Source organism: Scyliorhinus canicula, chromosome 3 (genome assembly GCF_902713615.1).
Source record: "Scyliorhinus canicula chromosome 3, sScyCan1.1, whole genome shotgun sequence".
In the NCBI taxonomy this organism is placed as follows: Eukaryota; Metazoa; Chordata; class Chondrichthyes; order Carcharhiniformes; family Scyliorhinidae; genus Scyliorhinus; species Scyliorhinus canicula.
This window is the reverse complement of record NC_052148.1, coordinates 161,860,296-161,875,690: the sequence shown is the minus strand read 5'-3', so window position 1 is coordinate 161,875,690 and position 15,395 is coordinate 161,860,296. Positions and strand designations below refer to the sequence as shown.

At 42.3% G+C, this 15,395-nt stretch overlaps 1 protein-coding gene across 1 annotated transcript; it reads right to left on the bottom strand.

The window, feature by feature from the left end:
- Positions 1-8,636: 8,636 nt before the first annotated feature.
- On the bottom strand, positions 8,637-10,853 carry nkx3-2 (NK3 homeobox 2). Its single transcript, XM_038791629.1, has 2 exons — positions 10,216-10,853; positions 8,637-9,903 (listed from the first exon to the last, which is right to left on the bottom strand). The coding sequence occupies exons 1-2, from the start codon at positions 10,631-10,633 to the stop codon at positions 9,461-9,463; spliced, it is 861 nt and encodes a 286-aa protein (XP_038647557.1). The 5' UTR covers positions 10,634-10,853; the 3' UTR covers positions 8,637-9,460.
- Between the last annotated feature and the right edge of the window lie 4,542 nt (positions 10,854-15,395).

The following is a 15,395-nucleotide window of genomic DNA, read 5'->3' as shown; positions in this document are numbered from 1 at the left end:
GCACAATTTGTTTTCTAAATGTTGTCAGCCCTGTAATATAGTACTCATCTGCAAAAAAAATTGCAGCCTTGGGGTTTTTTTTATGGCCTGACATGTGCAATAAAAGGTACTTATTTTGTAAGCTAAAAAACCTCTCCAAGTCCCCAAAGCCTAGCCTCCCATACATACCATACACAGGAGAATAGTTTCTAGCTTAGACAGGGCCGCTCTTTCATTGGTAAGTTGTGGACTCCCCTTTGGTTCCCCCGAAACATTACTGCATTTGGATTCTCTTATATAAAAAAATAACGCCACCGGCGTACATTTAGATGCGGTTAACATCGCAATCATGAATTTTCATTATTAAGAGAAAATTTCTGCCACCTTTGTAAACCACAGGACTTACCTTCGTCTTTTGGGGTGCATATAATAATTCTTAAAAAGAAACGCTTGATTTCAATTGACCTAAATAACCTAATCAACTGCAAAACTTAATGTTCTGCAGCGTAGACCCAAGTGGAGCTGCAATTAATATTGCATGCTCCTGCCACTCTAAAATATTTTGATAGATATGGGTTCATTGTCGATATATGAAATCGTACATTTTTGCCGATTCATTTGCTGCAAGAATTTTTTTCTCTCTCAACTGGATCACATCCAAGAACATATAAAGTTGCAGAACCGAAGTGTCTCATTTGGGGCAGTATCCGGAAGCACAAATTAACACAAATATTCATTGGCAGGCGCGCTCACAGAATCACTGAATAACTTAGAGTGGATACTGTTATTTTCTCCCCAATCTGTGTACCTTTAAAAGAAATGGGAACGCAGCCGATGTTAATTTACCTGAATATGGCCCCGATTCTCCATGGTGCCCTGAAACTACAGACTGCAGCGTTGCAGTTTGAATGAAAGATCACTCTCATACTTGCAAATATCATGTGGCCTGCACCTTAAATTTAATGCGGCATAGCAACTAATTTAGCCGAGATATCCACGTGCTTGGTAAAACTCGGAATTGTATTTGATTATATTCTAATCAATTTTAAAGGCGTCATGCTGCGTTTGAACGCATGATCATTTGGACTTTATTGCCTGCACGGGGGTTAACACTGGGGCTCTCAAATCGCTGAATATCGGAAATGAAAAATTAAAGTGCAGTTCCACATTATAACTATACTTCAAGCAGCAACTGGCTAACTTAAAAGAAATGTAACCCCTGTTTATCTCTGTCATGTTCATTTGCTATCGATAGCGTTTAAGAAAAAACAACCCTCAGTATATCCAAGTTGAAGTCAAGGCTTTAACTGGTTTTATTGGTAGTTTTTCTATTCAATGACAAGATTTCTTCATCTGTAAGAAGGGGCGATTTATTGAAATATTATTTCCTCCAACAAAATGGCGAAATAGTTGTTATTTTGTGTGCCCCCCCCACCCCCAGTGCCTCATAGAATCGTTGGGGCTATAGAGCAATGCAAGAAATGCGCAGCTGCACTTTCCCACATATACACTGCTCTGTCCATTTGTGATCCTTTCCCTTCACTGGTCAGCCGTTCAGAATCCACAGCCTCGCCAGGGGCTGAGTCTGTTAGAACAAAGCTATCATCCCACTTCAGTAACACATGGGTAAAGTGCCATACTTTTTGTATGTGTAAACACATGTGTGTATCGGTGCTTTCGGTTTTGGCTTCGGAGTCCTGTGGCATTGAAAACGTTTCCAAGCGGTTCACGCATCCACACGCTACAATGTCTATCTTTAGAGGGACTTTTATAGAAAAAGTGTTCACAACAGTTATTGTTTTATTACGACACGCACTCGTAACATTTCAATTCACACTTTCTGTAAATGTCGAAGGTACTAAATCTACGGACCAGATTCATATTAAACGGCAGGTAAACAGCATCCAGTTGCAACACTCGGCAATTTCACTGCAAAGGCGAGGCCAGTGTCCTGCTGGCGGCGCTGTATCTTTCATGACAAGCCCGCTATTTTTCAGTGAAGTCAAGCCTCAGAAACTTCGCTTCACATCCAGCCTGCCTCCAAACTCGTTCCCTGTTTCCGTGGAACTTCACTGAAAAATAGCGTTATTTGTTTCGATCTTGTAACTGCATCGTCATAAACAAGTCAACCAATAAGACTGTTTTAGCATTGACATCGAAGTAAATGTGCGTTGGTGTATTCTGTTTGGAAGAATAAGGATGCCATATTTTTTGGACAATAAGAGTCTGAGCGGGGTAAAGAAGCAACGGGACCTACAGATACAGGTACATGCATCATTAAAGGTAACAAGGCCGTTTAAGGGGCCATTAAAAATAAGCAACTCAAGCTCTGGGCTAATTTCTGGATGATTGAAATGTAGAGAAATTGTGTTAAACCGGTGTCCAATCTAGCTTCCGCCACACTCGGAGTACTGTGCACCATTCTGGTCTCATTATAAAAAGGATGTAGAAGATGCAACAATAAAATCACCAGGTTGAAATGGGAATTGAGAGGATATATTTAGAGGAAAGGTTGCACAGGCCTGTTTTTGTTTTAGAAAAGAGAAGGCTGGGAGGTGACGTGATAACAATCTTTAACGAAATGAAAGGGTGGACATGGGGACATGCTCTGGGAATGTAAAATTATAGGTAATCGAAATCACAAATTATAATCATTAATAAATCCAAATGGGGAGACAAGAGAAATTGTTTTACAAAAGGATTGGTTTCACGATACACAAGGATGACATATTTCGCACAATCGCCTTTTAGGGGAAGTTGGATAAACAAATTAAGATGAAATTGGTAGAAGGACAGGCTGGTAGGATCAGTGGAAGTACGGCGGAAGAAGGATGATGTGGAGCCTAAACGCTGCCTAGGCCAATTGGGCCGAACGGCCTCTTACTGGGCTGTGCACTCGATGTAACTCGGTGATATGATGGATGGGGGGGGGGGGGGGGGGGGGGTACTCGTGGTTTCAGTAAATAGATTCTAAAGCAAGAGCGCGTGTCTCGTTTTAGATTCGACGCCATCAAATACAATTGCATTTTAACGCAATGGCAAATGTATTTTTATATTGAACAAGTACGATTAAACCAGAATTAAGGCGCGTCTATTTTGTCAAGAAGTTGAACGTCAGGGTTATCGTGAGACCAGGATTGATGTACACTGAAAGAAAATTAGTAAATCTCGGTGGAACCAACCCACTTAACCGTTCGTTCAGAGACATAGATAAACAGAAATCCAGATTTTACAACCAGAAAGTCACTAAAGTTAGAACATGTCCTGTTGCGATAAAGTGAACATTGACCTTGGGTTATATTCGGTATAACGAAGAATAGTCATCACAGGATTGGGGACATTTCATGGTTGGGTTAGGATTTTGAAAATCAACTTTGTTATATTAGGAATTCGAGTTTCGATCACGATTGGCCAAGGAATAAGGGACGCGTGTTTCTGCAGTTTAAATTCTCAATACAATTCACCAGTGGCTGCATCCAGAGATTAGCAACCTGGTCAAAGTTTTTTCAAAAGTTGATTGTCTTTAAATAATAGTTTAAGCAAACGGACTCTGGCATGACATGGTTCTCGACTTTGTAATAAGCTCATAATAAATAACTTGCAGATATACAGCACCTCCTTTACGACCCCCTGACGTCTAAAAGCGCTCTACATCCAATGAAGTATTGTTGAATTGAAGTCGCTGTTGTCATATAGGAATGGGGTGGGGTGGGGGATAAACATTTACTTTCGAGATCTATGTCCGCATTTCGCACAGTGAGATTGTTTGTTACGTGCATTTGGGGCTAATTCTCCAACTCTGCTTATCAATGAGAATTAATGATGAGATGGAACGTGCACTCTCCCTCCCCAAGTCTTGATTCAATCAGTTCAATGACACACTGAAGGCATTGATGTTTATGGACAGCAGCCGCGCCATTGACTCAGGGCATCCCCACATCCAGTCACTGAAGCTCTCACTCTCCTCACAATCAGCTGCTTGTCCACACACGCTCTCAAAACAAGCCGAGAACCCCATCAGGCTCGTTCTGGTTGACCGCAACTTTTAAAAGGGACACAGAAATTGTTAGAGAGGCAAGCTTCCGGAAAGGGAAGAAACAAGGGTCTTTTGCTTGTTGGGATACCAGAGACGCTTCCTGTTTTTGTGCATCACAAACTTACAGATGACATGTCTTAAAGATGAAGTTCCAAACGCAATCCTGCAAGACTGACAATGTAGGACGTGGTCGGCCAGGCACAGCAGTTCAGACAGAACGCAGGGTGCAGCGATGACAAAAAGGGCAAACGTACAATAAATCAGTGCAATTTGAGTAATCCAGATGAAACTAGTGCTGTGAAGAAAGTAACTAAACAAACAAGACAGATTATATTGCGAAGAGCCGTACGGTCGCCATACAACATGCATATATCACATCTCTGCATTTACAAGAACAAGCTATTCACAGTTCCCCATGCTACCAAGCAAACAATTTTCAGTTTGCAATAAATTATGATATTGCTGTTGTGGGCGTCTGCCAAAAGCCCAATTGTTAACAAAACCGTTATATCAAGCGCCGGTCATATGATTAATAACTGCGTTCATAGTTCGCCTGTTACCATCCAAATGCCTTCTCAGCTATTTCCCAATGGGGCGAACGTAGTATCAATTTAAGTTTTCCTAATAACAGCTACTAAGAACAGGTTCGGAATAGGCATCTGCACAATTCATTCTGAAGGAAGTCCTGCAGGATAAAATGATCAATAAACGAATATTAAGGGTTACTTGCTTTTTATCAGTTCTTAATAAAACAATAAAAATGTCGCGATCGATCATCCCATTTATGTTACGCTCGGTGTTCCAAAGGAATGTAACTGCGCTTACAGCACCATTGCAGCTTGAATCATTGATGTGGCTTTTCTTGCAACTTGCCCGATTGAGCGGGGTTTAATGCCCCCCATTAAGGCGTGATGCTGAACGTAGTTTACTTACAGCTGAAATTTGTACCTTTGTATTCTTGCATTCCAAGAATTTTGTCACTTGATATGAAGTCATGTAGCAACATTGACCAATTCCACACTACCTGAGGCAATTAATTGTCTTTCTCCGCCTTTCCCCACAAGCGGGGCACGAATATACGAGTGGACACATCGTTACTATTGTATCCATGCAGCCACGTTAACCACATAACTAAACAATGGGTAAAGGGGAAATGCAGGTGCATGTCTCGCATTATTTGGAATGCCTTTGGACCTCTCTGAACCTTGTAATGTGCGGGAGAGCGAAAGGGTGCCACCGGCTTTAGGTGTGATGTGCAAAATGATAAGTTTCCATGATTGATTAATTCGCGCCCTCTTACTATGGCCGGCGAAGCCCCGTTACTGTATCAACCGCATCTAGTTGATCACAGATGTTGCAGTAGTCCACATTTGAAATTAACCAAGTAAAAAAAAAGTCGCTACAATGCAGTCGAAATCTCACAATTCTCCCACATGGCGTAATCAATTAATTAAGTACATTGCTGGTAATGATCATTCCTGTTTGACTATTTTTGTTCAATTATTTCTATTCGCTTTATAAAATGTAATGCTCGATTATAACACAGAGATTTTGAAATTGTTTAACACTGCAGAAATCGGGAAGATATTAATTAGTGGCTACATTTGTAAGTCAATCGGGGATACGTTTCTATTCTCTAGACGGCAGAAACCTTGCTAATAATACTGGATATGTTCCTCATGGTCTGCATTGAAATGTGATTAAAAAGAGATCACGCACAATTGGGCAGCTAGATGAATTTCAATGCACTAATTAAGAGTCAGTTATTGATATCCTGCTATATAATATGTAATAATGTGTTTAATAATATTGCCTACGTTCATACGTTTTGCTGTAAAATATAATTCAGAAATCCGGCCTCACTAATATACAACAGGCGTGCGTCTGACAGTGGTATAAATAATTACAGTTGAATAAGTACATTGCAAAATGTAATTTAGTATTCATATGGGGTAAATATGAACACGGAAGATTGTAGAGCAGTAAATCGAAGCCGCAACCAGCGAGCTTACTATATCACATTATGTTAAACAATGGTACCTAAATATAAGTATAAAAAGAAATAGAACCTGCTGAAATTAGGCCGCAGATGTTAGTAAAACGGTACTGGGTAGAAGGTATTGAATCTTCTCTGCACAGATTACAGGCCATAGTTTGGTAACCGTATGTCAACTCCTGAAGTATTTTTGTTTTGGGGCAGAAATGAAAAGTTGTTACACTGACAACAGATGCAAGTCTTCACCAATGATGATAGTAACATTGTGCATTGAGCAGAGCAGCAAAACTGTGCGTACTTCCGCCACAATAACAGAACTGGCATCCACTCTGATGCTTTGCTCGTGAGAAAAGATGTACACAATATTTCAGGTCGCTGATGGTATCACAGTCCGCTCCTTATATGGGACAAACCAGGTCATGTCTACTCCTTCCCCCCCCCCCCCCCCCCCCCCCCCCACGCCCCAACACCCATCGTTTGACCAAGAGAATCTCTACTTCACTGCAGATAAATCTATATACATAATGGCATTGGTGATTTGTCGCTAACTCCGATAAAGGATTAGTGCATCATTTATCTCTCCTCGGGGCACCGGTCGCAGCCTTTCCTTCACAAAAGATATGTTTCCCCACCGCCCCCGTAACATTAATCAAGCAGGGACAACACCAGTGTTATCTCTTAAAACAATTCATTGGAGACGAGTTAACTTCATTCATTAATTTCGGGAGTGTGTCAGCAAAAGAGTACAAGCTGAGTGAGTGAGGAGTGCTCTGTGTCTGATCGCCTGAACTCACACAATCACAATGCCTATTCTTATTATTGTACACCCCACAGTTCGCAAGCGTTGGTTATAGAAATTACTGGTTGTCCTTTTGCTCAGGGCAACACACTGAGTGGGTTCATTCGAACTAACGCCGTTATTAGTTGTAATTTTGTTCAAACATGCCGACAAAGTGGGATTCGTATTACAAGGGATTGTGACATAAAAGTAGGGAGAATGAGTATTGGTTTATGTACAGCGGCTTTATTCGCTGTCAATGCACCGACTTGCTCTCCCACTGCACACATTGCGAAACATTCAGGAATGAAAGGGCCAGATTTATTATCCTTGATGTAGCGTAAATATCCTACGATCTACCATGCAGTAATCGGTCCCATCACTACATGTGGCCTGATGTGCCACAACATTCCACAGGGAGAGTCACTTCGACACACGAAACTTATTTTTTAATGCAGAAATAACAGAATCCCAAATTACATCTGCAACAGTTATCCCGAAAAGATTCCTGAGAAAATGTATTGCGAATTGAGAATGCAATATCACTTAAATGATACATCGCAGATGGACAGGACGATCGGTAACTTTGAAAGCAAGGTTTTACGTTCGCTATTTCAGGGAATACCTTAAGTAGGTTCCAGTTTTTAAAAAAACAAATCAAATAGAAACGTCAATCACAAATCTGCCCCGTGGCTTTGAATTGTACTGAACGTCCAAACTCTGTGCCAACTTTTGATACCCAAAACTGAATGCATGAGTCGACCGAATTTGGATGTTTCCGGGTTTTCCTGTCCTTTCGGCCGCACCGACGCCTACTCGGCCGGTTCGACGCCATCTACCAGTTAACATTCACAATGATTTATTTTTAACAGCGTCTTCTGAATAACAGCTTCTAATGTACAAGTTGCTCCAATCCACAGTGGAATCAAATCGGCTTATTGTGTAAGAAATTGGCTAAACTATTCATTAGCCAATTGACACGGGATCATTATAGTTCTGTGCATTTGTAATCATGATAATATCTGGTTGTCGCTGCACATCAAATGTTTGTATCTTACACATTTATTAATCGAGAAGTGAAATGAGTACATTGTAATTTTAAACCGGTTCCTTGATTGCTGTAAATGGTTGGGTAATAAACCTGCTGTCATTGGACTGTCCATTGATACTGGGAAAGTACATTATGGGGAAATGTTTTTGTCACTGTTCGATACAATACACGATTTCTATTTTTGCCATCTAATCCTTCATGTTATCAAATCGGATGCGATCATTATCGAGCTGGTTCAATGAGCGTCAATGAATATGAATGTTATGTTCTGAAGAAATGGTACTTGGGGAAATAAATATTTCGAAAGCGTTACCTTGTCGGGTGATCCTTGTCAATTACATTTCAAATATGCGCACACAAAATCAGCTTTTATTATTTTTGCTGCGCCCCTGCCATACAGTTCTGCAAACCTTAAGTATAATTCTTTTGTCAAAGGAGCAACGTGTCAAAGATATGAGTCAGTTTGCGGTGGAGGCCTTTAAACGTGAGCAGTCGCTATCAGCCAATTCTCAAGAAGCTTTAGTTACCTAGATCATTCTAACGCTCCACGCGAGGGATTGGTTTTGAAAGTTTCGAATTGCAAAATAGATCAAAGGGAAAAAATAAAGTTTAATATTTTTTAAAAAACCTAGATAACCCTGGCTATCTTAGGATCTGCAACTTCACTAAGTATAATGTCTTAGTTTGCATAATAGGTTGATGAAGTGTGCAGCGTTGCATTAAAACCTCCCATTTAACAAGATAGTATGACCGCTATTAATTAACTTTGATATTTTGCAAGCGACCAGAAGGCACATTTTTTAGTCATAGTAAATTTTATTATTTTAAGACTGGAAATAATGCAGAGCGCACGCTTTCATAAGAGGGATACAACTGCAGATGCACTATCCTGAATCGAGCCATCCTTTGTCGCCGTAATGTTGGTGCTGCGGGTGTTTAAACATTCATTCCTAATTTTCTTTTCAAAATCCTGGATCCATTCAGGAGAAACGATTAACCAGTTATAATTTTACACGCTGCTATTACAAAAAAAAAGCCTGCAATAAGATCGCCCACACTAATCACTACTAAATATCGAAAAGAACGGAAAGTGCTAAATTCTTACCCCTATATACTGCTCGGATATAATCACATATCGAAATGTTTTGAGATTGGGGCAAACCTCTTCACAAACATCACCCAAAGCAGCCATAGAATGTTAAATGTTCTGCTCTTTCCTCTGCTGATCTGAGCCAGGAAGCACAATAAAACAAAATATATCTCTATAGATATTTGCACTTGAGGGACAACCCGAGGTTTCTCTATGCTTCTCATACATTCAGCACACATTGCTTCGCAAACAAAAAAGAAAATAATGTCCAACCAAGGCAAAATTTCCAGACTCCCTTCAGTGACGTTCAGACACGAGTGTGCCCGCACCATTTTCTCTGCCTGTTCCTCTCAAGCGGCCTTTTCATTATTTGAAACTGGATTCGAATTAAATATCAAAGACATGGATACCATGGAAACTCCATCTGCTGAACCCAGTCTGCAGCTTATACTTTGAAACCAACGCAAATAAATACTGTAGTTCTAAGGGCGCGTATTTGAAAATTTGTTCTTAAAAATATAAAAAGAGTTCTATTGAGTTCCCGTGCAAGCGGCGACTGTCCATGCGGGCAGGCAGTATGTGAACGGGTAGTATTGGTATGAGGGCTGCAGTGAAAGCAGCGACGGTCTCAGCAGTTCTCCCGGGTTGTACTGTCTTTGATCGTCCCGGATTAACACTTTCACCGCCACTTTCTTCGCTGCCGGGGCCGAAGCCATCAGGTCAGCGGCGAGCTGTCGGCGTTTGGTTTTGTAGCGGCGGTTCTGGAACCAGATTTTAACCTGAGTTTCGGTGAGTTTGAGAGAGGCGGCCAGGTCGGCGCGCTCGGGACCAGACAGGTACCTCTGGTGGTTGAAGCGGCGTTCCAGCTCGAATACCTGGGCGTGAGAGAAGGCAGCCCTGGAGCGTTTCTTCCTCTGCTTGGGCTGATCCGGGCTCTGGTCAGATTTACAGTCTTCCTCAACCAGGCTGGGAGCTGCGGAGTGAAGAATAATATCTTAACTGAATAGCATTCATCTATCTCTCTAATAATCCACCCAGAGGCCATGTATCTCTACATTGCGGCGGGCCACCTCTTAAATAAAATCTTCGCGAACAATTGATCAATCTGGAGTTTAAACTAGGTGACAAGGTGACATTCTGGGGGGTGGGGGGGGGGGGGGGCATTTTCTAAACGTCGCTAACTAAATTTACTGCACGTTCGCGGAGGAATTATAAAGCTTGTAAGCGGACGAAAGAGTTATGGACATAAATCGCAGAGACTTATTAGCGAATAAACGTGTGCTACCTGCTAAATGTGCTGAAATTGCCCCGTTACACAGAAAGTCCTGACCACCGTCCCTCTCGCTCTTTTCGCTGCCACTGGCTGCTGCTTCTTTCATTGCTTTCGATGGTAAGGAACATGCGGCAGAAATCTCCAGCTCCTTTTCCGAGTTGCAGACCGAATGGTTTTTACAGTCATTTTCATCACTGACGCCTGAATCGGAGTCACAGCAGAGCTGCTCACTTGGCACATCCCCTCCTCCCTCGATTTCCCCAGGAGAGGCAGCCACCTTTGAACAGGAATTCAAACCATTCAACATTTTCCAACAGGTAGCAGGCGAGAAGCAGGACACGTCCAGGCTTTTCGAGTGCCGACTCTCATCCTTTCTGGTCAAGATAGCTTGGATGGAGAACGGAGTCAGGGTGTTACCACGAACAGCCATTTTAACAAATGATATATGCTCCTTGAACTTTTATCAAAGTTGTGCTCCCCTTCCCCCTCCCTCTATGGAGTTATCGGTAATATCCGTCCTCTGCCGGCGAGATGAGCTGGAAAGTCATCGCTTCTTCTTGGCGTTGTATGTGAGTGTTAAGGGAGGGCAACTCCAAAGCTCTCACTCGCCTCTTTCTCTCGCCTGTCCTGTCATTGCTCCTCGGATGATTGACAGGCGCACCACCGAAAGGTAGAACCCTATAGGGCCACCACAAAGAGGCTGGTTGGTTCAGCGTGTCCTCATTGGCTGCTCGGGATCATCCCTTGCAAGGGTGGTGTCCAGAAAGGGGATTTTAAGGAAGTGCTGCACCCTGGGTTTGTAGTTTTAAAATGCTCTGGAAACCTGTGTAAGAGGAAGATATAACAATTATGTTCAAAACATTAATTTAGTTGCACGGCTGTCTTAGCTGTATTTTACCCACTTCGAACATAGAACATAAGTGCAGAAGGAGGCCATTTGGCCCATCGAGTCTGCGCCGACCCACTTAAGACCTCACTTCCACCCTATCCCCCTCACCCAATAACCCCTCCTAATCTTTTTGGACACTAAGGGTAATTTAGCATGGCCAATCCACTTAACCTGCACGTCTTTGCTTCATACATTGTGGATCTCAATATACATTGGAAACATCCTTCAAGTTTGTAAGAATTTCCTAGCAATCACTGATGTATATTCAACAGCGAAATAAGTTAATGAAATGCATTTCAGTTAATAATAATAATCTTTATTGTCACAAGAAGGCTTACATAACACCTGGTCATGTGTATTAGGCACGCCTGTTCCCAATGTATGTTCTATACACACGTATTAGATCAACATATTTGATGGATATATTAGACATACAAATGTTAGGTACACGGTAGATAAATACATACACATATTTGACATGCCATGGACGTATGTTGGCGAGATAAACATATATCAAAAGCACACAAATATAGATAGACATAAGATTTTAATAGATATTAGAGAGGCACACATACAAACAGGTGGATAAACAACACTCATATACCACAATAACATTGTTTGGGAATTACGGAAAAAAAACACACGTGTAAACAAAATTTACCAATGATTCAAGACTGAATTCCAAAAGCACTTCATAAACCATGTTGGTGGACAAAAATACAATTGACTTGATCACATCATTCAATGTCGCTATGTGCAGGCTGATGTATAAATATGTCAATTTTCGCGACAACCATAGAAAACGTGGAGGGGGGGGGGGGGGGGCAAAAACACTCAGACAAAAACACCTGTAGGTGTCCTTCAGAAGCTGGGCAAGTGAAGGCATTTGGATTTGTGTTATTACAGGAAAGAGGGTAAAAGCAGAAGAGCGTACACATTAAAAGGTAAGATAAACCGTTTTCGGCACAGCTTTGCTTCCTGAGTTTTGACAGGCAAACTGGGTGGTCCCGTGTACATTTCAGCAGCTCAGCAAGCTCCGAATGCCTTCCTCTGCTGCGGCTCACAGCTCCTCACCAATAAGCACTGGTCGGAGCTGAGAAAGGGTAGAAATGATAGCGTGTTCGTCTGTTTGCTCAGCAATCAGGTTGCTAATTTGTCCGCAGTACAGTGTCAAATGGCGGAGAGCCTCAACTGCCTCACTAAACCCTTCCCAGTATCTGTGAACCTTTTCACAACAACCTTTCTTCACCCCAAGGCTTTCAATGCCTACAGATAGAAAGCGTTACCCAGATGCATTTGATACACCAGGTATTTTACGTTCTGCTCTGAACATGCAATACTATTTCTTTATAACATTGAGATTGTAAAGTTTTGGGATTTTTTTTAAAGTGTGAAGTGGCCCATTAAAATCATGTTTAAATTGCGGTCAAAGCCGCTGTTAATCCTTTATCAAATGGAACTTGAGTTCAGACAAAAAGAGGCTGGGGAAGCTTTGTCAGGTCGCCTCTCATCACCTGGTACCTTTGCAAACATCCAAATTGATTTGGCGTAAAAAGAAAGTGCGGGGATGAAACGAAAGACGGAAGCACACAGTTCCCTTAAGTGCTGAGCGCTCCGCTTTCTGACATGTAGAAGTAAAAAGGCGTGACTGAAGGTCCTCTTTGAGTAAGTGGATTGTGTGTCCGCGCCACGCTCAGAATCTCCTATTGTAGCAAAGCAAAAGGAGCCACGGGCCCCAGGTGATACAGTGCAGGAGACATCACTCCCCCGTGAGAAGGAGATAACTTTATCACAGAACTGTGGGAAGGTAGCCGATCACCAATAAAAGCACTGCAGGAAATGTCTCAACCGTATTCTCATGAAGAGAAAGTGCATACACTGTAACTGACACAGGCATCACACCAGTGATATATCATTGCAATGAGTAACAACCAGGCCCACACAAATGCAACTAGGAAACGCTAGAAACAGGGCCATATCCGTGAGGGAAGTTGTTATATCGCACTGCCGATTAACGGGAAGATTATTGCAGTACGTTTTGCCCAAACGCGGGATGTGTTTAACCTCAGCCTGGCCGTTTGCATTAAATGACATCTCCACACTGGGAAATGCGGTTTGTCGACACATCGCGGCAGCCTGATCCACAGGCCGGCCTTCTCCTCACTGCAAATGTAAATGTGACATTGACAAGGCACCCGCTTCCCATTCAGAGATAGGAAGCAAGGTCAATAAACGTTTTTTTTTATAGAAGCACAAAAGGTCTTCAAAGTTTCAAGCAGGCCAAATCAACACTAACATTCTGATGCATCCAGAACTTCAAAATCATCTATTTTCTGCTTTTCAATGCAGCATCATTTTCAACAGCTACATCAACGATGCACTTATTTATTTTCAGAGAAACGAAAATAACGCGGGATGGGTGCACTATGAGAGATAGTCGGTGAGAATAGTCTGATCCTTGCCAATCTCCCAGTTCAGAAACTTTAATTACTTTGAGCTGCTTTCGCGCGCCACCTAGAGGATTTAACGCTCATTGATTTAAAACACATCTGCATTTTAAAATTCGGAAAAATGAACAAAGTTCTGATTATAATTTGATAACTGCATTCCAGCGCGGAAAGACCACAATCCAAGGCAGTCCACAAGAGTGCTTCAAAAGGCAAAATGATCCCAGAAAAGGGAAAGTGTTCCTGCCTGAAAGACAAAACCAGCACAGAATGTGACGCGGGGCTAGATCCTCCACTGAACCGTCTCAATCTTAAATTGCATACAATAATAATTTAAATACATACTCATTGTGGGTGTCTGTCAAATACTCTCAGTTACCCTGCTTTATACTTTAGACACAGTAATTACAGACAATGTGGAAACAGGTACTTTCTATAGAACTTCACCCTCATGTTAAGGCGGTGAAGTTGCGAAGCAGTGGCATCATAAACGGGGACAATGGGCTGTGTGACTCTCCATTCCTGGTAACACTGCAGCAGAGTGTCACCATTGTCTATAAGGGAGGAATTCCACGCAGAATCTCCCCTCCCAGCCTTCCTCAAAGTAGCAACTTTAAAGTAAGATAACAAGGGGTGACTTACACCATCCCAGGTAATGTTACAACAGAGTAAACTGCACTGTAAATAAACGCTGACATTTTATATAGAGAATGATAAGTACTGGAGTGCGGTCACAATTTCGTCTGGTTTACATCTGCAGAAATAACGTTTGGTAAGAGGTCTTTAGGAGACATGGGCCACGAAGTTTGGTTGTGTAGTACCCATAGTCTCCCCCTGACAGGTGCTATTATGAGTCCAAAATTGTGGGTGCTGGTTCAGTGAGGTCGTTATCGCGGACACTCAGTGTATGCGGGAGGTTTGCTGAGTGGACAGATTGGAACCTCAGCCAGTGAATAACGTTGAGTTGGCACCAGCGATGCCATTTTCAGCGATAACACTCAAAGAACTAGCCTCCTTTTAATCGCGCACAGCTGGAAGTGTGCTCAGGAGTGGGGCAACCCATTTTGTTATTTAGAAGAATCATCAACCGCTTTCAGATTAGTTACTGATTGGTTTCTACTGCCCAATGCTGAATATAAAAGAACAAAGAACAAAGAAAAGTACAGCACAGGAACAGGCCCTTCGGCCCTCCAAGCCCGTGCTGACCATGCTGCCTGTCTAAACTAAAATCTTTTACACTTCCTGGGTCCCTATCCTTCTATTCCCATCCTATTCATGTATTTGTCAAGATGCCCCTTTATTGTCACTATCGTCCCTGCTTCCACCACCTCCTCCGGCAGCGAGTTCCAGGCACCCACTACCATCTGCGTTAAAAAATTGCCTCGTACATCTCCTCTAAACCTTGTCCCTCGCACCCTAAACCTATGCCCCCTAGTAATTGACCCCTCTACCCTGGGGAAAAGTCTCTGACTATCCACTCTGTCTATGCCCCTCATAATTTTGTAGACCTCTATCAGGTTACCCCTCAACCACCGTCGTTCCAGTGAGAACAAACCGAGTTTATTCAACCGATCCTCATAGCTAATGCCCTCCATACCAGGCAACATCCTGGTAAATCTCTTATGCACCCTCTCTAAAGCCTCCACATCCTTCTGGTAGTGTGGCAACCAGAATTGAACACTATACTCCAAGTGTGGCCTAACTCAAGTTCTATACAGATGCAACATGATTTGCCAATTCTTATACTCAATGCCCCGGCCAATGAAGGCAAGCATGCAGTCTGCCTTCTTGACTACCTATTTTCGTGTTACATATTTTCTGTACAGTGTTAAAGAAAATTGAACAAAAACAGGTCG

Coding starts and splice junctions, on each gene's coding strand:
- nkx3-2 (XM_038791629.1), bottom strand. CDS start 10,633: ATGGCTGTTCGTGGTAACACCCTGACTCCGTTCTCCATCCAAGCTATC. Junction 9,904..10,215: donor AATTTCAGCACATTTAGCAG/GTAGCACACGTT, acceptor TTCACTCCGCAG/CTCCCAGCCTGGTTGAGGAA.